Source organism: Corvus cornix, chromosome 1, assembly GCF_000738735.6.
Source record: "Corvus cornix cornix isolate S_Up_H32 chromosome 1, ASM73873v5, whole genome shotgun sequence".
NCBI lineage: Eukaryota > Metazoa > Chordata > Aves > Passeriformes > Corvidae > Corvus > Corvus cornix.
The window spans coordinates 45,887,300-45,912,455 of record NC_046332.1 but is presented as its reverse complement, the minus strand read 5'-3'; the positions used below and the strand labels follow the sequence as shown (position 1 = coordinate 45,912,455).

The window sequence follows — 25,156 nt, the reverse complement described above, 5'->3', positions numbered from 1 at the left end:
AAAACAGCAGCCACTCGGAAAAAGGAAAAGATCATAGTAACTAAGATCTTAGGGATAGTAAAATGGTATAATGTTAAGCAAAATTATGGTTTTATAACAAGGTGTGACAACCAGCAAGACATATTCGTGCATAGAACTGCTATTAAAAAGAATAACCCTGAAAAATGCATCCCAAGCTTGGGAGATGGAGAAGTCGTGGAATTCAAAATTGTTCTAGGGAGAAAAGGGTTACAAGCATCGCAGGTCACTGGGCCTGATGGTGTTCCTGTAAAAGGCAGTATATATGCAAAAAATCGTAGTCATGTTAGACAATATCTCCATTGTAAGCCCTCCCTACAGTCTCCCTTTCCTAATCCCACCTTTCCCTTTTACCCTATGTCCTATTACCCCCAGTGTATTCCCAATCCATTTTTTCATCCATGGTTTCCCTCACAAAACCATGCTTTTGCCAATTGTTTCCCCAAAAATCCCTTTCCAATGCCGAGTGGGGGATGAAAAGGGGGAGGGAAGAAGTTAAACCCTCTCCTGCCTCAGTTTCCCCACAAAGCATGCTCAGAGAGTCCTGTCTCCCTTCTGTCAGCCCTAAGATGTTCCACAGAATCTGATTGGACATTTAAAGACTCAGGAGGGTGGCTTGTTTTGTCTTAAAACTGTTCTTGTTATGTTTATCCAGTTGTTTTCATTCTCCTTTTATTAAAATAAAACGGGTGAGGTGTTGGGGTCCCTCCCCTGCCGTGTAGCCCTGGCAGAGGGGCCCTGAGGGCACAGACACCGGGGCTTCCCTGTCCCTGCTCAGCCTCGTTCCCATTGGTTGGTTTGTGTTCCCTGCGCGGGCAGAAGGACCCTTGGTCCCGTGACTGGAACAGTTCCTCAGCAGAGCCCCGGCCATGCGGCTGGAGAAATAAACATCTCTGAAACATCTAGCAAGAATCTGTCTGTCCATATATATTTCCTTTCCACGGGACTCCTGGTTTGATATATGTGTGTTGCAGGATCCCCACTGCAACAGACTATTACTATATTTACTATTTTTTTGGCTACTGTTTATTAAGATATTGTAATCTAATCCTAAAATACACAAGAACAAGATACTCATTTTCTTAATGAGAGGATTGAAGTCAGCAAGATTCATTAACACCTCACGCACCCTATCAGGCAAGGACCATTTGCCTCCTCAGAGTCTAACAGAATGTTTACTCATACCCTCAAACTGCCTCCTACTTAACCTGCCTTCTGAGCAGAAGTGTTTAAATTAAACACACACTGTCACACTGTGCTTCAGCATTAGCTACGCAAACTGAAAACCTTTGCACGGAACAGAGCACTAGAAAATCACAGACAATACTCAGCAAATACTTCAGGGGATTTTTATAAAAGACAAACAAGCAGAAGGACAAGTAGTAAACTGGATAAAAGGTGATACAAATACGCTTCTCCATAAAAATACTGATCCTCTCTGCCCTGCCAGCTTTTCTTTAAGGTAAAAGAAGGTGTAGATGTGGCACTTGGGGATGTGGTTTAGTGGTGAACATAGGGTTAGGTTAATGGTTGGACTTGATCTTAAGAGATCTTCTCTAACCTTTACAATTCCATGTTTCTGTGAGCCTGCCATGACGTTATAAAGCAATTGGCTCTTTGACAGCCAATACAGTTACAAGGTGGTTTCTCTGTCCCCAGTGCCAGCTGAATGTACAAAACCCTCCCAGAACAAAACACGGATGTTCAGTACATCCACAGCAACATAATAAATGTCTGCAAAATGCAGGTCCTTACTGAAATAATATTAGAGGATGTAGTTGGAGCCCATGGTCCTTCAGGAGCAGTAATTGTCACAAAGGGTTAAGCCAAGCTTTAGTTTCATACACTTAAATGATTCTGTGATGTAGATGGCTCAGATGAGCCAGAGGCAGTATTTTGTTGCCTAATCATCTGTACTTACTGTCATCTGGAATACCCTTGTGCATCCTGCCTGGCCTCCAGCTGTCACGATCACAGGAAGCATCTCTTGGAGATAAAGTGATATCATGAGGTGTCTCATACACCCCAAGGTGTTTCACACACAGCTGGATGTTAATGTCTGAGCATGCCAGCTCAGCTGCTATCCACTCTATCCAAGGGAGATGACAAGCCCTGGAGCTCTCCCCAAAGCAGAGAACAGCATTTGTGGGCACAAGAGCTCTGCCCAGGGCAGGTGCCGGTGTCTCCCCGTGCTTCAGGGCAGTGTTGGCACCCAGACCTGTCAGTGACTCAGCGGGGTATCGGAGGCACGTTCCTGGTGGGGGCTTTCCCCAGGCATTTGCTCTTCCTTCATTTGCACTGTTCTATTCTACATGTGGGCCAGAGAAGGTCTGACTGAAATAGCATCAGTTGAAACATATTAATTGTAGGAAAATGGCAATTCTTAAGGTGTTGGATTGGATTACATTACCCTTAGACTTTTTCCTTTGTCCTGAAATATCCTAAATCATAGACATTTGCTCTCTGCTGTATTATATTTTATTTGAAAACCGTCAGGTTTTCTTAAAAATCATTACTGAGCTTTTCATAATCCACATAAATAAGGAGAAGTAAAATCAAATAGTTCGCTACACTGTACATAAAAAACTGCAAAATGTTCTTTGTGTATTTTAAGCCCAGGATCATGTTTTTTATGGTATGAACTTAAAAAAATTTATTTCACGTTGATCTTGTTCTCTATCTAAAATGTTTAAAAATAATCTCAGTATGCAAAGTATTACTCATTTATCCTTCATGCTAATAGTATCATTTAAATCACAATAATTTATCCTTCATGCTAATAGTATCACTTAAATCACAATTTTAATAAATTAATTTGAAGCAAAGTAGGCATGAATCTCTCTCGCATTAATTTTACACTGAAATAACCTCACTGACTTTAATGTATTTGCTTTGGATTTTACTAGTGTTAGAAAAGAAACAGGCAATGTGTCTTACTACAGTATCTGCTGAAGTAAATAATTATCAATGCACTGTAAAGATTAATATTGGATGAGTGAGTCCTTAATATTAGCATAACAATTTCAACTCGTGTATGAATGATTTTTACTTACTTTGAGCAGAGATAGACCTTTTCCAAATCAGTTAACAATTATGCAGTTTTTCATATCTTTGTTAAACATGCTTTTCTATTAAAGTTTAGCATCCCTTGGGCAAACAATAATTATTTGATATGGTTTCCTGGTTAAACAAAGTTGTAATTTCAATTAGGTTAAAAAGTAAAAAAACCCTTAAGATAAGACCCTCAGGCGTAAACAAAATGTATCAACACAATTATTATAACTTAACTCTGGATTTGAAACACTAATTGTATAGTTACTACCACATTTATAGCTTTGACAGTGAAATAATATGAATCTATTCATTAAAATGAAGACCTCAAGATTTCAGAGGACCGCTAATTAGCAAAGGTCAAACATGACAGTTGCAATCAGGTACAAGGTATTTAAAAATTAATTGAAAACAAGTTACAGAATAATTTCAGTATTTCCTTTGATGGATTCTTCTGCTCAAAGAGAAATCATGCCCTGATGTATCTATTTTAATGCAACCTTACACCTAGAAAATGAAGGCTGACTTTATCGGGTCATATGGAAGGAAGTAGCTTTTCATGTGATAATTCTGACGTATTATTTTGTAAATGAGTACTTCAGTGATTTGCAGAAATAGCCTAAGACGAACTTGTATCTTGACAGATGACATTTAAAATATACTACAAATATCATCCTGTGACATATGTGCTACTCACAGAACAGAAATACAGTAGCTTTCACTTTGAAAGATAAAACCATATAAAAATACCAGAGAGCCTGAAGTTTTCACAAATCAGACTCATTACTACTCAGAATGGAATATCTAGAATTTTTTCAGCCTCAGACAGTGTGCACTGGAAACACTGAATAATTCAGAAAAGGATGCACCAGTACAGTTCCAGTTACTAATAGCTTTAAAATAAAACACACATATATAGAAATATTTAGATTATATATATATATATATATTTATATTTATATATATATATATATAAAAGTATTATTTTGTGTTAGAAGTTCTTACTGATTATTTATTCAAAAAGGTCAGATTGCCTTCATATTTCTGTTTCCTAATGAGGTAAAACCAGAACTTGCATTCACACATAATAACATATTTAAAAATGCCATTTTTATTGTGCTTTTCATATGGGTATTATTTGAACATTTCTTAAACCATTACAAACCTGTGACTCGAAGCTTATCTGTGCCAACTACAACTTCATTTTCATCCACTGTAAAAAGTGGCTTTCCATCCTTTGAGTTGATCTGAAATTGCTGACTGTGGAATTCTACCATTTTAGGACCTGCAAAGCACAGTAGAATAATGGAATAATTACATCATCTTTCTTCAATTTTCTATATAAATTATTAATAATTTTAATTGGTGTCTTAATTTTGTTGTTCAAAACTGTGCCTGGAGTCTTCCTTTATAGTTGGGTTTCCAGGAAATCTAGGAAATCCCACACGAATTGATCCAGAAAAACATTTATGACATTCATGTTCTTGGTGTTGAAACTGCTTTGATCAGAATGAATCCATCTTCTCCTTTTTTTTTTTTTTTTTTTTTTTGAAACAGAAACTAATTATCAAAGTCTTTGCAGCATCATCCCTTTTCATTAGGGAGGCTCAAATGCTTTAAAATTACAAACCTCCCATGTAAAAGCAGGACCTCAGCTCTTCATAACAGATGCCAGTTTGGCTCCACATATCTAACAAAAGTTACTGATCATGTTCATAAGGGTTTCAGGAAGCTACAAGAATATTTGCAACTGATTCTAGTACTCCAAAAATGAAAACTAATTGTGAGCAAGAGAATCTTTGCATACTTCCAGATCCTAAATTCACTAAACATCCTGTTTTACGGTATTGGCTTGGTAAGTAGATAAAAATCAAACCGTTAATATTCCCTCTCTAACAACCTGATCAATTAAAATTCATACCACATCTAGCCTGAATATCTATTACACAGAGTTGTCACCATGAATCTATATTCAGAATTAAAATTACAGAGAATGGTCAAAGCAGTTAAGACTCCTTTTCAGCAATTTTTAATAAATATATTTCACAGACTATCCATGGGACCAAGAGGCACTGAACTGCTTCCTTCCCATTAAGAACCTGTTTTACCATGTCTGCTCCCATAAATGTTAAATATATTCCAGACAGTAATTCTCAAAAGAAATAGTGATTTTTATTTTTTTTTAGATCTTATGTTAAAGGGGCATTAGGTGACACTGAGACTGCTAAGAAATACATGCAGGTATTTCACAAAGTCTGGTTGGTAGCTGGTATGAGAGAAGCACACCATAAGGCTCCATCCAAATCACTTATTGCTTCACTCAGCAGATGCAAAGCATTGCTTTTAACTGCCCACTGAACACAGAAAGACTTAGAGAAGCCATAATGTCCTAAACTAGTGCAACAATTTTAAGGCATAAACCCCAATATTGATTGTACCCAAAAATGGTCCGGATAGAGGGCTGAGCTCTGCATTATGTTATGGTCTGCTGCACATGTGCACCCAAGCACAGCCTTATGGATCCCAATTTGGCTCTTCTCTAAAGCTATTCTGAAGCCCACAACCTTATTTCTGAGAAGTATGCTGCAAAAAGTGAGATCAGAAAATATCTTCATCAAGTGAAAAGCTCTTAAACAGTATTTTTTTTGTTTTGGTTTTCTTTTTTGGTTGTGTTTTTTTGTTTTATTTTTTACAGCAAAAGAAACAGTTCTGGGTAAGTGAGGCAAGGATGGATCCCTGTCAATGGTTTCCTAGAAAATCTCGGTTAAGGTTTTATTTAAGGTCCCTTCCAACCTGGGCCTTTTTATGGTTCAGTGATTGATTGTTCCTGTTTGTGCCCAGCAGCAGTAATGAAACTGGCCATTTATGTAGTGTAGCTAGATCCTTGTGTATTCAAACAAATCAAAGGCCTGAGTCAAATGGATGTTATCAACTTTACTCGTGTTGCAGGTCCCCCTCACCCTTCCCATTCATCCAACCCCATGATTTTTAAAGCTAGCTTAATTAAGGAAATACTGTGCAAGCACTGTGAGAGCACTCACTGAACATTTTACACTTTCCGAAGGTACTTTAACTTGTCTCTCTCTGAAAGTACAACTCATGGCCTTGCCCACGCTGGGTTTGCATCCAGATTGTTAGATCCTGGGCCTTGCACACTTAAATAAATCTTTAACAAAAATCTTTAGGTCCACAGTTTCCTTAACAAAAGTGCCCCAGTAACATGGGAAGAGGATCGTCTTATAGATAATCTTCATTATCAGAGAATGGTATGGAAAATAATTGATGTATTTTAAATCTTAAGAGGGAATGCTAGGGTAAACAAAATTCAAGCACATGTGTTATTCATGCTAGAGATGAGACATCTCAGTATATGTGGAACAAGCTTCAAAAAGGAATAATAGGCTTTTTCATAAATGGAAGTAAGTTTATGTAATGAAAAGTAGCCATTAATTTCTCTTAATTGTATTCCACAATACACATAAATGAGCTATATTGCAGTAACACTAATTGTAATGTAAACCCAGTGAGATTAATTTTCAACTCACAAACAGCAGCCAAACTCAATATCTGAAAGTTTAATCTCCTAATGCCTAAATGTGTTTTGTTTACCACCCTAGTATATTAACCACATGTAAGTCAACTAATACTATATAATCACATTTGCTGATAAAATCCTATGATTAAAAATGCAAGCTGACTGAATGCAGGTTATAGAAAGTGTTTGTTTTCTGCTTGCTGCCAGATGTGTCACACAAATTTCCACGTCAATGGGTTATTCTTGCTAATCAGGCTGATTCCTGCCCACTGCTTCTGTACGTTTCCTCCTTTAAGGTGCAGCCCTGAAGCAGACCTCGTAAGATCTTCACATCGCATTCACCTCTTGACACTGAGGATGCTGCTCTAAATGATGAGGGTTTTTTTCCAAAAAGAACTGACATACTGGTAAACAGTCTTCCTTTCAATTTGTCCTCCTCACTCTTTACTTCCCTAGAGTTTTTCCAGGGAAGAAAGGTCTTCTGTTCAGTGACTCCATTTCAGTTGAAAAGCATTTTAATAAACTGCTTTCTACTGCTACCCTGCCTTTGAATTCCAGGCCAATACAAATATAGATGTACCAGACAGCAAAGGATCCTCTGTCAAAAACAGGGCCTGCCATAAAATAAATATCCACAAATGCTTAATGCCAATTAAATTTGGGGAGTCTGAAATTTGAAGTCTGCCTACATGTTAAGAACAGGCAGATTCTTCAAATAGTTAGTTCTGCCAAATACTAAGCATTTTTAGTGTGTCTTTAGATCTTGCAGAAGAAAAGGCTTTCCAACACTGAATTTATGTCTATCATTAAGTAATTTAATATCTTTTATTTTCTTACTCTTTTTTCTTATCCGTCATTTCCGATTAACCTATGGCTGTCAGCTACTCTGTATGCTTTGCTCTTCTCCTACCACCCAGAATCATTGAAGTATTGGGTATAAACCAAAATCCTCAGTGCCTTGGGGTATTCCTATGCAATTTCCTTTTTTAGTTAATTTTTATTAAGCTAAAGCACCTTACTTAAAATAAGATCTCATTAAAAGTGTATTAAAAATGTAATACTCCTACAGATTCGGTTCTCATTCCAAGAGAGATAGAATACAATACCAATAAATGTAAAGTCATTACTTTCAGAAATATAAAATTAGTCATATTTTCATATGGAATGGTATGGTATTTCATTAGAACAAAGGCATTACTACAGAGAATAGGCAGCACATTGCATATACACGTTTTATGTCCATATCATACATCTCTCATAACTTTGAACAACACTAATACATTAATAGAGCACTTGCTGCTCCTGTTTCCTCTTTTTCTCTCAGTTCTCCTTTTATGCAATGGATGAAACAATGATGTCCCCTCAGATCAAAGTAAGAGTGCTTTACTGTCACCACTGTTTATACTTTGTTGTCATCTGTGATCGAACACAAATCTAGAGATCTTAAAAAATTGGTTCTGAAAGATGGTTGCAGACACTGATCATACAGACAGTGGCAACCCAACCAGTGCTAGGTATTTAGGTGACAGTAATTTCCACTCTCACAGTGAGTTAGCTAACTCAATGTCTTCATTCATCTAGGCATTAGTCTTATAAAATACTCTATTTAAATACAGAAGCAATAAACCCATGAAATATTCCACTGTACAATGCATTATTGCACGTAGAAACCATGGCAGGAACAGGAGATTGTGTTTCTCACAGTGACTTGACAAAAAGGCTATGGCGTCCCTTTTTCTCACAGGCTTAATGAATCCAGATTTTGTTGCATGATGAATAACTTCCAACAGGAAAAGGTGAAACACACAGTCCTCAGACAGATAAGGTGAAAAGGAAAATACTAAAGGAGATGAGGCATGATAATTTGAAACCCTGTATGCAGAGGGGATAGCTGATCTGAGTCTCTCATTCCTAAGCGAATACTTTAACTACTTTATCATCTGTATAATGGATATTCTTCTTCCCCTTCTCTTTTTCTTTTAAAAAGAAAGCCATGAGTGTACTTTCATGAGGTCAACTCCTGCACTGTGTTTCAGCAGTATTCTAAGCATACCTACTGGATCTGGGCAGAGGACAGTGTGAGAGGATCAGCCAAACAGATGGGGCATGACTCAGTTCACAACATCACTGTCTAGTACAATTATACATTCTTTCGTGTTCTCCGCCCAGCCTTCAGCTTATTTCAGATGTCCTAGAGCATCTAGGACTTCCATATCAGACCAGAAATTCTGACATGGAGTCTGTAAGCAATGTGAGCCCTTCCAGCATGTCAGCTGAAGACTGGGCAAGATGGAATCACAGAAGAATGCAAGCCAGAGGTCATCTCTGGAAGTCCTACCTCCTAACCACATCAGGCTCAGCTCAGTTGGAAGTTAGATAAAGGTGCTCAGGGTCTTGTCCAAGTGTAATTTTAATACCTCTGAGGAAGGGGATTTAACAGCCTCCCTGAGCAATCTGTTCCCATGGTTAACCATCCTAACAGTGGTAATTCTCCCCTAACCCTTCTATCCAGTTGCATTTTGCCTCTCTGCACCCTATGACCATTGCCTTTTGCCCTCTTGCTGTGCACCTCGAGTCTGGATTCATGCTAGTGATAGGACAAGGGGAAATGGCCTCAAGTTGCACCAAGGGAGGTTCAGGTTTGATATTAGAAAAGATTTCTCCACTAAAATAGTGGTTTAGCATTGGAACAGGGTACCCAGGGAAGTGGGTTCAAAAGTGTTCAGAAAATAAGTCGTGTGGCACTTTGTGATATGCTTTAGTTGGCATGGTGGTATTTGGTCAAAGGTTGGACTTGACCTTGGAGGTCTTTTTTCAACCTTAATGATTCTATGATTTATTTTGTCTCTAGCCCTCCTAGTATCAGGCGTAAGTTAGAAGCTCTCCTCAAGCTTTCTTTTCTTGCAAGTTAAAGAAACACAGCCTCTTCAGACTCATACTTCATGTGCTTCCACTCCCTGACCACCTGAACAGCTCCCTGTGGGTGCCTCCTCTGCTGGCACTGTGACAGCTCTGTCACAGTGGAGAGGGCTCCACAGTATTCCAGCCACAGCCTCCCGGGTGTGGCATGACACAGCCCAGTGTGCTGTTCGTGCTCACTGCCACAAGGCTACACTGCAGGTACACGTTCAAGTAGTCCATCAGGATTGGGGGTGTCTTCAGCAGACCTGCTGCACAAAGACAGGGGTGTAGCTCCTTTTTTGGGCAGTAGCTGCCGTCAGGATTCCAAAGTACTGTTGTATTTGAAGTGACTAGGATTTTAGATGTACTTAATTACCTAAATTCTATCTTACAGTCACAATAAATTTGAGCTACTTTAAGCTAACCTTTACAAATTCATCTAGCATCAACCAATGTCAATAATTCAATATTTTTCGTGCAGGAACCATCCTCACCTTTAGCATTAGCTATTATCTTCTGATTACCATCCAACTACTTAAGTTAATGATTACTGTACCATTGAAACCAAAATATATTTGGGATTGCAATTACTGAAACTGTGAAAGCTGAGCAGGTTATAAAATCTTTAATAATTCCCCCTTTTTCACTTATTTTGAATTATTTTCTCCCATTGGAATAAAGAGACAATGAAGCTACTGAGTAATTGCTCTCTGATGAGAGACAGGTATCCCTCAAAGGGTTATTTTCCAAATAGAAAAATGGTTTCCCAAACATTAGTGGGTTTTTTTTCAGAGCCAAACTCTGTAGACTCATGTTCTCATTTAGACTCAGTGAGAAGAAAAGTGACAGCATAGGATTCATATCCCCTGGGCCAGGTTAAATTTCCCCTTAATGTGATGCTGTCATATTTAACCGGCTGGCAATACACATTATCATAGAATCATAGACTGGTTTGGGTTGGAAGGGACATTAAAGAATGCCTAGTTTCAACCCCTGAAATGGGCAGGGGCACCTTCCACTAGACCAGGTTTCTCAAAGCTCCATCCATTCTGGTCTAGAACATTTCCAGCGATGAAGCAGCTACAATTTCTCTGGGCACCCTGTTACAGTGCCTCTCTACCCTCACAATAACTATTTGATTAACTTTTAGAGGATGTTTTAATTCTGGCTTAAGTCAGCCTGTCTGGAAACATTATCATGTATTTCTTCATAAAAATTATCATACTGGGGGACAGGGTGTGCATATCTTGCTGTGGTAAGCACCCTATTCTACATGGTGCATAGACCATCAATGCTATTTCTTTTCAGAAGAGGATACTTTTCATTTGCGTCTAAATATTAAACTGCAGTTTGATATGCTTAGCTAGCTCTCATTTAAATGTATCTTGAATATTTCTTACTGTTTTCTGCTATTTGTTTTAATTCTTTTCAACATGGTATAAATTTAAATACATAATGGTCTCACAAAGGACTAAAAGCATATGCATTTAATGCATATTCTCTTAAAAAAGAGAATTGGTTAAAAAGTCTGTAGGATGTTTTAGCAGCTACCTGTCATTCTCTAAATCTTGCCTATCTAACCAAATTTTACTTTTGAATAAAACTAGCATGTATGTCTTGATATGATCAGATTCACTGATTGCTAAAATTTCTATACTTTAGGAAGTAAACACTCCTACTTTAATCCCCTTGGAATAAATACTGTAAATTCTTGATCATAGGAAGATTTAATCACCTCAAAAATACTTCAATGAATTTTCAGATTTATCTTCCTAGTAATTGCTCCTGTGTTGTAACTTCCTTTCTTATAACCCAGTGGGACAGCAATTAAAGTTGTGCAAATAAATAATCATCTTCTTGCAGACAAAGATCTTCAAGAAATATGTTCTGCCTTTTATCTTAAAGATAAGAAAGAAGTTATTTGGACAAAAATGGGGTTTTTAATGAAAGACTTCTGGGAAAAATAAAGAAGGAAAAGCCAAATGATTTTACAATGTCACTAAGTTTAGAAACTGGCTTCAGGGTTTTCTCTGTGAAAACAAGATCAAACCCTTCTTAGAGTCATCATGTTTCCTTAGCACTGTTTTCTTCCTCTTATGCCTCTGATGAAAAAAAACCATCACTTGAAAATGAAATATTAAAGCGCTGATAAGAAAGCCGTACATGATTTGACTTGGAAAGCAGTAGTTTTCTAAATGGCAATTATTACTGCTAAAGCAATATATGAGGTACTGACAGTGATCTGTTTCCTCAGAATGTTGTTCCAGTCTGAAAAAAGAGGGGTGGGATAGCACAAATACTCTCACTGTACCAACTGTTCAGATTAATGTTACAGACATGAAAATAGTCTCTAAGCAGAATTTTGACTGTAATTCCATTTTCACACTGCATAAACCATTTTGTCTTTCACCACATTCCCATGCTTTCTGAGTGAAGCTGATTTCATACTTAACAATGCAGAACAGCTTCATAATCCAGCTATCTAAATAAATTCCTTCAATATTTAAACACTTTAAACTGAACCCCTGACCTGAAGCTACTGGTGTTACTATTCCTTGGTGTAAATGACTGAACTAGGAAGAGGATCAGCAATCCATTCTACTGCAATCTGTTCTCACAGACCTTTCATGACTCTGTAAACCTCCTTTTTTTTTTTTTTTTTTAAAGTTTTTCAATTTTTTAAAAATTTTCTCCTAAAAAAGTCCTATCACAAGGAGAATTTAGGGTCTTTTGTAGGTCGAAATCTCCTTACATGATCCTTGAAAGATATCTTAAAAATCTAGTCCTACTTTTCAGCAGTGACAGTTGGAAACATGCTGCTCTTCATTCACTTATTATCCATGACTGGAGCACAACTGCAAAAGCTGACTGGATTATTTTCATCTGCTGATAAGCTGTACATAGAAGCCTACGTTTACTTAGGTAAAGCATCATTTACTGTTTGTTACCAATGTTGCTCTTAAGCATTTGATAATTGACTATATGTTTCTTTTATACATAATATATTTATCATCACTCATTATTGAAAAAGTTTGACAAGTTTTTTGCACTAAGTTGATTTATTATAGCTCAGGATACAAATGAAAGAGCTGCATTGCTGTTTTATTCTAGGATTGAATAAGGCTTTGAAGTGGTTAAGAACAGCAGCCTTGGAGATGATAATGAGCAGCTTTCTTGGATTACCAAAGAAAGTTCTAGATATTTCAGTTTTGAAAGCTGATAAGCTGTAATAGTGACACCTGAATCTTATTCATGATTTTAAAGAGAGGAGCTATTCTAATGAAAATAGTTACCACCTGTTCTGTAGACATCCTTGCCTTGCCTATAAGCAACTCTCTCCACAACTTTCTTAATTCCCTATGACTATCAAGCCTGTACATTCCCAGAACTATGTCTTGCTTAGATTCCTTCCTTGCTATCTGTTAGCCAACATCCTTTGAAGTCCCATTTCTCCTAGAAATATTACCAAAGCAATCACTTCCTTTAAATAAAGGTCTTATTTCCTTTTTTTTGCCATGCTGTTTTGTTCTTGTTTGTTTATTTGTATAAAGTAATTCAAGCAAAATGGGTATTTTTGTCATCCAGAGGGACACTGAAGTCAAAAAAAATAAAGAACATGATTTTTTTTTTTATTATGATCCTTATTATTTTGAAAGTATTCTTTTCTTGGCAAGCTGTTTTTAAAATATTTGCATTTAGTGATGCTTCTGGAAGCAGTGTAATTATGGATCACAGTACAAAACTCAACATCTACAGTATTTTGTTTTAAAAAAACTACAATGTCCAGACAACTCCTGCAAGAGGTATTTCATGCAGATGAACTGAGGGGCACGGAGAAGCTTTAGAGCAAGAGCGATCATGTTGGAAGTTGCTCACATTTTATGTCTTTTCAGTATATCAGTGATTCATGAGGGAATGCATATGTGCCTGTTATCTTCATATGGGGAATTTCACAGAAACTCCTCAAGTAAAGATTTGTTTCATATCTCTCTTGTAAATTACTTATGCTGAAGACTGGGTATTTAAATCATTCTCAGTAACTTACTACATTATTTTAACAGATCATTTGAATCACAATTTCTATGAGTTAAAAGGTATTTTTGTTATAATCTTATGAGAGATGCTATGCTATATTGTCATCTATGGAACAATTCCAAGCTTATCTATACAGCCCCTTCACAACTGCAACTTGTCCTATTTATAAGATGACTAGAGTTTTAAGACATAATTCCATCATGTTGTCAATTGTGGAAGATAGTAACTCTTTAGCAAAGGCTAGTGCATATAAAGTAAATAAGCCACACACCTATTTGTCACACTCCTTAAAAGGACCATCAACTTACATGCATGCGTTTTATGACTGGCTAAGGACAACGGCTGAAAATGTCAAGCTGTGTATTTACTTTAACAGACTGTCCCCCCAGTCACTGCTGGTTTCTTTCAGTAAAATTCACTGTTTGCAGCACTGAAGTTCTCTTTGTTAACAGGAAAGATACACTATGAGTGAGTATCTCAGACTGCTCATTTATGGGCCTCAGTTACATTGCATCTGCTGAAGTCCGAATGCCCAATGATCTATACCACTCTGAAGTGCTGACATTTCTTTCCCCAACAAAGTTTCCTAACTGTTCATGGGGAAACATTGCCAGATAAACAATTTGCCTTCCACCTGACAAAGGTATCTCGTGTTTCCTGCTTGCCTTATTTGCACTGGGACAAGGTCTCCTAAGTGCATCGTGGGTATGTTAAAATACAGTGACTGAATTGAGTTCAGCAGACAGGATGGGCACATGACTACTGTGATGGTACACATGTGACCCCATGATGGGCCACCACAAACAGTACTCAGCAGACAGAAATCATTAGCACATGTATAATGTCACAGAAATTTTAACCATGGATGTGTTTGTATTTCGTCATATGGTCACTGAATTGTTAATTGCTGAGAACTGAGTTAATAACTTTACTAATAATATGAAGCTGTACATTTCATAGTCTTGATTATGATCAAAATGAGATATGAGTGCCAGGTTTTGATAAATATTTAGGGACATTTTCTTAAGACAAGTCATTCAGATCTTTATGATTGACTGAATTAAAAAAAAAGGAATTTGAAAACATTTAAAGGTTAAATTGTGATTAATTGTATAACTATACATTTTTAAGGGGAATAGCAGGCTCCTTTATAATTTTTTTTTTCCTTTTGTTTAAAAGAGTTTGTTTGGAAACAGTGAAGCTTGCAAAACGTTCTATGAATTGAAATGGTAACTCTTCGAACAGGAATTGTCACATACAGCATGGAAAAGTTGCTCATCAGTGCTCAGCTAGGTCCTAATTAAGTAACCGACTCAAACATATCAGGTCAGTCTGCAGTTAAATAAGCAGGAATTTATGCTTTGCTGCCTGAGGATCTTAGAAGAAATGAGTTAATAAATTGTTACATTTTTCTCCAGAGTCAAATAAAGTTGAAAAATAATAACAAGGCTAAGAAAAATTCTGTTGTAGCTGACACATGTTGTTGCCATTCTTGCTTTAAAAATATGATTAAGGAGTAGGGTCTGCTTATTCTTGCTGCCAGGATCTCTCACTTACATCTGTCTAGATCTATTGATTTCACTGAGTAAACCAATGTATTTTACTGCCACCATAGATAGTAAAAGATATAAATGTCTGAGTTTTGAACTTGAATTTTTTAAGGATGTCTGCTTAAATGTATTAGTCTCTGGAATACTAGGAAATAAAGAGAGACTCTAGCCATGTTTTCCTGTTGCATTTTCTCAGAAACCGATTTGCAACTACCAATAGATATTTACACAAGAAAAATACCGATAGATATTTATATAAGGAAAAAGGGTAACTTCTGCAGAAAACTTTCTTGCATACCTCTGCAATAAAGAAACGCTTCAAATATTTAAAGAATTAATGCTTAACTGAGAAATTGAAAATACACTGCTGCTATTTACCAAGTGGCAGCTGGACTACTCAAATATGACCATAACAGTAATAAATAATCATGTGTTTAGTGCTCTATATGCTCAAATCTCTATACAAATATTCATTACAATGTTTCCAAAACAGTGGACAAGGAATAATCCCTCAGACTTACCCACATTTAATCTGCCTGTGACTTCCCCATTTGAATTGCGAGCATTCACAGTCACATTGTGAGTAGACTGGAGCAGCAGTGATGAGTCCTGAAGTATGGAGAAAAAAAAAAAGTATGTTAGGCAGGACAATTAGAATTATGAACATTTTTCAAAATTTAGTCTATTGTTGGTATCAATTCAGTCACCAAAAGATCTTTGCAGCTACAAAACTATCCACAGATGTCATCAAATAATGTGGGCAGATGATTCTGATTACTACACCAGATTTATCATAAGAAAAATAATTATAGGGAATACTTCAGGTGAACAAAATCAGTGTCACTGGACCAATGAACATGGATGCTAACATTTTATCTTTTGGAAAAAATGCTTTAGTACTAGATTTACTACCTTCCAATACATAACTGAGACTCCTAGAAGAGAGTCATTTAATTGAGTGTGAGCACTCCACTTTGAGAATTCGTACTGTTGTATTAACTTGGTGAGAAACATGCATGTGCATTCTGCTTCCCCAATGGTCCTCGCAGTCTGTGGCTTAGTTTTGGCACTTGGCACTGACTCTCCTGGCAAGGAAGCTGCAACAGTGAGTGATGGAGAAAGTGGCAGGCTGATAGATCAATGCTGACTTTAACAGATGACAGTACAAATAAGTATGTTAGTCTAAATCAAATTGTCTCCCAGCCTGCTGCTCTGAAGGATGACAGAAAGACGTGTATCAGTGGAATGAACAAGCAGCACCTGCTTGTCCACATCCCTGAATCATGACTTGAGCTGGGATACTTGCTGAGCAATCAGAGCCTCATGCCTACCCACCATTCTGTGCTACTTCAGGGCATGCCAAGCAGGTGTAATTGGTATCTTTGTTCATCCCAATCACACCTCACCACAATCCAGACTAGCTACAACAGGCAATTCAAAATTTCATGTTATTTTTAGACTGCAGCCTGCATGGAATTACTTCACCAACACCAAAACATCCCATTGTGTTAACTCATGGCTTCTTGTTGGGCTTGTTGACCAAGCATGCTCCCCAGTGATGCATCATTTCCATTACTTATTTCTAGACCTGCACTGAACTCTCTACTTTAGGTCTATTGGACCCTCCACAAGCTACTCCTTGTCTTGAAAGGAAGATGTGTTGATAGACCCAGCTGTTCACTGTGCCCCATCAGACAACCTATACAGACAGTAATGAATCTGGTAATGAATGGCAAGAGACCTGGAAGGGGGCATTTGGAAGTGTCCTAAAAATTTGTGAGGAAGGCAGAGTGGTTTCTTCTAATGTTTTTACTTAGCTTACCACCTGAATTGTCTTTAAACGTGGCTGATTTTCAGGGGTATCATAGTGGCCACTGTCTTTACTTGACATTAAGTATCAGAAAATTATCTGGGGACACAAAATCTTACCATGCTCATTTGCATCAGCAAACTGTAAATACACTGGCAGACTTAAAAAAAAGGGGAGGAACTTTTTTGCAGTACAAGTGCTTTCATACTAAAGCATACTTTGTGTCTAAAGGACAAGAACTTAATAAGTGATAAGAAGTGCCTAAGCAGATCTCAGTTGCCAAAGTATCAGGGAATACATGATATTAAGAGGGTATTAGCAAGCCGCCTGCTTGTGACCTCAGTGGAGATACTCATTCCTAGATAAATGAGTTTCCAACTACTGGAATATTGTTAAAAGATCAGTCTCTTTCACAGCTATGGCTTCTGGTACTTTTTCAGGACTCGACAGAGAATATGCAGTACCTTGAAGGACTAAACTCTGAAAATAACCCCAAGGCATATTCTCATCTCAATTTAATGCTTAGAGTATGAGATAACCTGGGAATTTTAAACACTTTTTACGTGATGAATTTTACTACAAATACTTATTTAGTAACAGAACCTCAAACCACTGCAACCTGATTAAAAAGTAGTAAAATACACAGAAGCAACACACAATTTGGAGTCAAACTTACACTGGTTTTTTTAAAGACAACAAATGGTACCTTACAAGCAGGTAGAGAGGCTATCTCAAATGAAGTAATTAAGTGAGCAAAATAAATGAATCTCGTTTTGTAAATTTTAACAGGAAAATATGAAAGCTCACAGAATTAACACAAATAATGAAAAGTCTTAGGAAAAAAGTAAGCCATGTATTAGAATGAACATTAATGGCAGTAAGTTAGTATGAACTGGTATAGGAAGGCCAACAAAGATTGGGGATTGGTTAAATATAGTACATTTAAGTAAATGTGCTAAATGCCCCCAATGTCCCAAATCTGGGCATCCTTATTACATTTGACTGCCATTGGTTGATTTAAAAAATAAGTTAGTAATTTGTGATATCAAATGAAAGCGTGAATAAACTGTACTCTAGACCTGCTGCTGCCACATACGTGGTTTAGACTAATTAAAATCTAGAAACATATTTTAAAACGCTTATCTTTTATCTTTCCATGAAAATGTATTAGCAAAGATGCAATGATCTTGCCCACAGCTCTGTGTTGGACTCATAATGAAGGCATAAACTTGCAATAGGCTCCAGAGAGACAATGCACAGCAAGTAGATTTTCTGCTACGTATTTTCTTAGCACTTTGGAGACCTCATTAGGTGAGAAAATCTGTTAGAAGACTGCAAGGAGAAAACTATTAAGGCAAGGGAGAAAGCTGCTTTGATAGCTGGGAGAGGCCCAGTTCTCCAAGACAAACTTAGAAAAAGAAAGCATAACAAATAAGTAACATTATGAGAATAAATAAATGACAACTCAGGAGATCGAGCTACAGGCAATTAAGCCTTTAGAGAGTTCAAATATTTAAAAAAGCAAGGATACAAACAAAAAACCTCTGATGAATTGTCAGTAGGGAGAGAGAAGCAGTAGCCTGAAGGCTCTAATTAATGCATGCAACTAATGATCATGACGGGTCATTAGACAGCTAAGCTTATATTAGATGCTGCCACACCTCTTTTTCCTATATTGTACTAAATGCATTAAGAGCTGAAAAGAATATTAAGAGAGCACAAATGGTAGCTTAACACTGCATAATGATCATCGGGAGCACAGGGAGTTCTTTAGTATTAGCTGTGCTGGTCTTAAAAAGTTACATGTCTTACTGGATAAACAACCTCAGGGGAAATACATCTAAGCACATAAATCGTTTTCCCATTGCCTGTGAGGCAGAAAAGAATACAGCATAAGAAACTAAATGAAAGTACAGATATAGTAATGGAATTTCACTGTCTTAATTAAGAGCTGTTCCCGAAACTGGAAATACTTGTTGCAGAAAGAAAAAGAAAAGCTTAATATAAGTAAAATATGTTGGCATTGCTTAAATTTTAGTAATCAAGCATGTTAACATCATTCTGATAAATTTACTTATATTTTCTCTTGCTACAGCAATAAAACACTAACTTTTTCCCTAGGTTCAGAAAAGTCTCACAGCTGGCTATTTCTTCTTGCTGATGATAATGTTTACAACTTTATTTTGTGAGACGTTAGACTATGGACAATAGTTCTGAAAAATATTTCTTTTATTGGCCAGAAGCAGATATCTCTCTATAAAAATTCACTGGAATAAGTTTCAGAGTTCCTCTGGATAATTAAAATTCAAATCAGATTCTCTCTTCCTTTTTCTAAACCCACTACTTCCATACCATTCCCATTCCCAGGGACATTTTAAAGTTAATAATTTTGATAAATATTTTACCAAGTATGGTATTCCTTTTTTACCTCACTAATAGTAACAACAACAAACTTTTTTGTCTAGGTAAACTAGATTAAATACTAAGTCCTTCCATTTAGACTTCTAGATATTATATACATAAATATATAAACATACCATATATTGCACTGTCCTTGAAATAACAAAACCAATATATTTTAGAGAAATCATAACTTTTCCATTGGGATCCTCTAATTTTAGAGATATTGAAACTATTCTGTAGTGCATTAATAAACAAAACAAGCAGTTTCCCAGGGAAGCCTATATTAAAAAATAATCTCAGTAAAAATAATGAAAAGCTTTCTATACACTCTTGAAGTTTTAGCATGAATTATATATGATAACATTTATAATTCCTGTTTGAGCTGCTTATCACATGCCTAAGAGATAAATGTTAATTCTGACAAAGCATCATAACACTGACCTTGTAAAGTGCACAGAAATATGTGTGTATACCGATATAGTAACACCCATATATCTTTATGGTTCCATGACAGATGCCCGGACTTTGCTTAAGTTCAATTTTTCAGAAGGGCATTGATTTTATTTAGCATTATTGGAAGATTACCCACTTACCACTCTCGAATGGATTTCTTTGGCATAAAGAGGGAATAAGAATTCAGATTCCCCTTCCAGTCGAAGGCCTTCCTTTGTAACACGCAGGTGTCCCATTCCAGTCTGAGGAGAAGATGTGAGAATGATGCACATTTTATTATTGTTGCTGTATTTATTTTGTGTTCTTTTCATGAATTGAACATTTTCAGAGCTGCCTGCCTTGAGTCTACTGATAAATATACAAATAGTAATGCATTTAAAATTTTGAGAATTCCTTATTTTTTCCAGGAGTAGTTTTCTGTAAGAAGTTGCAAGTTTCATAAAGTTATTAAACTTGGTGCTTGGTTGTTTTTTTTTTTTTTTTGGGGGGGGGGGAGTGGAGTGGAAATACAGTATTACAGGCATTAAATTAAAAAGAAGTGCATTTGTATTGGCTGTGCTGAAATCGCTTTTGTACTTGCCTTCTAAAAATATAATGAACAATAAACTCTTACATACGAGTACTCACATAAAACAGACCTTATATTAACATCTCAGGGTTCATACTATCAGTAATATAAGCCTACAGAACAGGCAAAGAAGGATTTTTATTTGCTTCCATTTTCAGCAATTACTTCTTTTAAATTAGGTTTTAATTAATTGGTTTAGTTTTTTCTCCTCTAATTGTAGGTCAAGGCTCTATATCTCATCATTACCTTTTTTTCTATTACCTGCTTCTCAGTTTTTTTAATTTCCTCATCCTTTCTTCATCATTCCCTCCTGCTTTTAGCCCAATTATTCCTTCCAGCTGATATCTTCTTTCTTTCTTTTTACTTTCTTTCATCATTATCATAGAATTTATAGTTGAAAAATGAGTGAGGAATTACTTCAGTAAGTACATCTGAAGGCTTGCAGACTTCAGCTGCAAGGTATTTCACAGGTATTGAGCTAATTTGTAAAGGATTCACCCCTCCCCTGACATAAAGAGTGACAGAAAACTTGCAAAAAAAACCCCCCAAACCAAAAATACCAGTCTTCCAGCTTAGCCACGTGAAAATATTTCAGGACAACTGCTGCAAACTACAAGGAGGAGGTGGAAGGGCTAAATAAAAACCAATAAACCCAAAAAAATATTTCCACTCCAAATAGTTTTCAGGTTGTTCTCCATGTAAGCAGAAAAGATACGTAACAGGCCTCTGACTATACACCAATAAATTGTTCATCTAATGAATTATGCTTAGCGCTGATAAAAGTTATAACTGAAGAGATGGTAATTGCTTTCAAATATATGTTCTGACTAATCAGATTATATACGTATACATGTAATGCTATGTAACATATCAAACCAGCCTTCAATGGAAAATCATAGCTATTTTTTTAGCAGGCCTGAAAGGAGACAAGGAGAGAAACAAGTTTTGCCTAAATTCCATAAGGTAAGGAATATTCATTCACTCCACTGCAGAGTACAACTACGATTCTTCCTCAGCAAGATTTGCTTCAGGAAAGAGGCTTTTAGAACAGCTATTTATGGAATCAGGGTTTTTCAGTGCCAAATATTTTACTGTTTTGAAATATATAATGTACTGACTTTTCTCAGTGGAAACAGATACAGTTTCCAAATTCTAGATCATTGCAAAGCTTTTAAAAGTACCCAGTATATACTGAGACATCCCATAAGACAAAACTAAAATAATACCTATGATGAGCTTTTATAATGACAATTCCTAGCCAGCACTGACTGATTTAGAAATATGTCTTTCTAGTGAACACTATGGACAGCTTTTTCTAACCTGCAACACTCCAGTGTTATAAAGACACACAGGTTTTAAGACAAACACTTTTGAAAAGTATGATGTGAAATACCAGGGTATTCTAGAGAAATATCACCAAAAAATATCTCGTCTTTTATTAACCAAATTCAGAGTTTGGTTATTTGCTCTGACCTCATGCCTTTTCCCATCAGGTGAAAGTAGGTTATATTAGCTATCAGGTTTAAACAGAGTTTGCATATTTTTATGGAATATAAAGAACTAAATAAGCAGTATATTATAGAATAAGTACAAAAGATGACATCGACAAATTTGAAATTTAAGAAGGCAGAGCAAGAAGTAGCAATTAATTCTTGCTCTGAAGCAGACTGGAGAAAATTAACAAACTCCTGAGTGGAAATCTCTGTCCTGCCTTTGGCAGGAAGAAATTTTTAGTACAGACAAAAAAAAAAAAAAAAAAAAAAAGACAAAAAAAAAAAAAAAAGAATTTATGTGGAAAAAAATTATGCAATTTACTCAGCACACTCTTTCTAGTCGATTCAGGTTTCCCAGCAATGATTATTGTGAAAATGCTATATAGACAAAGAAATGGCTTTGACATAAAGAATAATATGTCATATGACAAAACTTAGCACTTTTAACTTATCTAAAAGTTCTTATTTTTTCAGTAAATCCAGTCATATCACTCAGGATTACTTTGTGTAAGTATGTCCTCCAGTATGCCCTATTTTTTTCATCAGATATTTAATTTAAGCATTGACACAAAGCTCACATTCTCACATATTTGCCTAACTGCCTCATTACCCACTCTCATTGACCACTTGGGAAGTGCAAACCCAGAGAAATTTAGATTTGGGTTATGTGCATAAATGACTATCTGTGAGGACTAACACAAACTTTGTAAAATGCATGCAAACAATAAAAATGTGGATTTCATATAAGGATTCTCACTTCTATTACCTTTGTGACTGTAAACAATTATTATGTTCTTAGTACCACAATATTTGAGCATCTTAAGATTGTAAAAGTACTGAGTTATGCAGTATTGTGAGATAGTGGAATTCTATTAAGCCCCTTTTATAACTGGCAAATGGAATATGGAATATACATGGAATATAAAAGAGAGAGATTTAGAATAAACAACTACTCTAATGCACTGAGATCCAATGCTAAGTTCCATCAAAAGGCAGAGCATAATACACATAATGTTCTCTCAAAAACCACTCGACTCCTTACGTTACCAATTACTATTTACTGAGTATTGCAACTTCCTCAGTGATGAACAAACTTGATGCTTTCTGTTTCAGGGATTTGATTCTGTTCCTATTCAAATAATTGAATAAAAATATTTCTATTGACTTGAGGAAAGGGACCAAGTATCAGTTAGGTGTGGGCTTTGATGCAGTTATACAACAAACTATTGCTTAAGGTGGGGGTAAAAAGAGTGCTTCATTAAACACAGGAGATGTATGGCAGGTCTGGATTCTGGTTATTCTGATGCTGGTGATTGCCACTGCTTGCATTTGCTGGCCCTGAGCTGTAACACATTGTTGCACATACAGATATAGCTGAGACTCACATTTTGTAATTACTCAAAGCCCTCAGCGAGGCAGGGATGCAGCTGTACAGAAGGCAAGGATGAAATGGCATCTCTGTAGACAGCAATCAGGTTTTATTGCTGAAAGGAGTTGACTAGCATGGAAACTGCTGGCAGCTGCCAAACCCTTATGCACCAAAGACACAGCTTAGCTTTAGGGCTCACAAAGGTGTGACCAGTTTTCATTTCAGAACTGCTTGACTGATTCTAACTGGAGCAACAGGATGTCTTCAACTGCAGAAGCATTTTTTCATCATTTGAGAACTCCCCCAAGCAGGTAAGTGCTTGAAGAAACAGAGACAAGGCCTTCTACAAAAAAATTCCATCTCTGAATCCTCATAAAAGCTCATCAAAAGACTCCTTGATTGAGATGTCCTAGTCTAAAAGACATTTGACATCTAGCTTCTCAGTGAATTATCTACACAGGGATACTCCAAACCAGCTGAAATGAGCAGCCACCACTGCAGAATCCTAGGTAAGATGCACTGTGTTGTGGAGTATCTGGATGGGAGGACCATATTGGATGTATTATCATTCTCTTGGACTCTAAACACAGATTCTAGATGACTAGGAGTGGAAAACAAGCAGAAGTAGCTCTAGGGCTCTTGCACTCACAGCGACTTGCTTTCAGGTAGCTGAGCCTCATGCTGCCTACAGCATATGGAACCAAAGGAGCATCAGGTGATTTATTTTGGATTTATCTTCCAATAATATGACAATGCAGGACTGATTCTGTAGGCATGTGGCCCTTAGAAACGAGCATGAGGCATGGGGAACATTCATTCAGTTTATAATGAGTATGTCTAGTCACCTAAATTCAATCAATAACTATAGCTTGTACTTTCCTACCAACATTGAAACTGATACACACGTGGGCTCACTATATTTGGTCAACCACTCGTCATATCATATATCATACCATATCACATCACATCATCACTGTTTCTGCACCTTCTCAGCATTAGACTCAAATGCAGTCCTCAGACTTCTCTGAATAAGAGAAATTGAACTTCTGGTCTGTGTATCAGCTAACAGCAGCATGGGATACATATTTTCTCCTTTTGGGGAGAGACCAAATACTGGAAAGACAGGCCGACCCATATATTGGCATGGTTACACCAAAAAAATTCTCAAAGTTGATTCAAATGTTAGTTTTAACACATATTCAATTCAAATCAAGTAGCTTTTGGCTCAGGAGTCAAAAGCATGTTTGACTTGCAGTATCTGCACCCTGAATATTCAACTTCTCCATATATTAAAAGTCTACACACGCTGTAGTGGCTGAATGAAACTGCTAATGACATTAACTTCAGAACAGAGAGGATGCAGCATTTCCATCCAGTTAAATCCTTTTCTTTCTTGTAGGATCCTTACATCCTCCTTCTAGGCCAGTTCAGTGAAAGACCTTGGCAAGTTCAGGCCAAGACATTGCTTGTTGTGCCCCAAAGCTAGCTCAATTAATGGCTTTGTAGATCCAGCTTGCACTGCAGTACTTCTTGTAGCAATTACTTATTTAGAGAACTTGCTTTGCAAACAAGAGTGTACTGTTTCATTGAGATAATGGGACTGTGGGTAGAGATTGTTAAAGAGCAATCAGCAAAACAGGATTGGTAATGAATCTGATGAAACTCTCTGTTTGACTTACAATATCAATTTTGGAGCTAAGTACGTGCTTGGTATAATAACATTACCGATGCCTCATCTCATTTTCAGTTGCGAGGACTCTATTTGCTGGGCTCAGACAGAGGTTATCTGACTCATCTGCTTAGATGACAGTGGAGTCATTTCACTGAAAGACATTTGTCAAATCAGAGCCCTTGGCAACAGCAAGCACTCCTAGTATAGAAGTTAAGTCTCACCTGGCTTAGGGCTAGATACAAACTAAAACACCATTTGCTGACAAGACTAAAAAGTGGGTAGGTAATATTTCATGATT

At 36.7% G+C, this 25,156-nt stretch overlaps 1 protein-coding gene across 6 annotated transcripts in view; it reads right to left on the bottom strand.

Moving 5' to 3' along the window:
* SGCG (sarcoglycan gamma) overlaps positions 1-25,156 on the bottom strand; it is a 110,239-nt gene that overhangs the window by 23,715 nt on the left and 61,368 nt on the right. For all 6 annotated transcript variants that reach the window (XM_039565319.1, XM_039565297.1, XM_039565312.1 and 3 more), the window contains 3 exons: positions 19,897-19,998; positions 15,612-15,699; positions 4,235-4,354 (listed from right to left, as the gene is read on the bottom strand). In XM_039565319.1, coding sequence (XP_039421253.1) covers positions 4,235-4,354; positions 15,612-15,699; positions 19,897-19,998 — 310 coding nt within the window. The remainder of the gene's footprint in view (positions 1-4,234; positions 4,355-15,611; positions 15,700-19,896; positions 19,999-25,156) is intronic.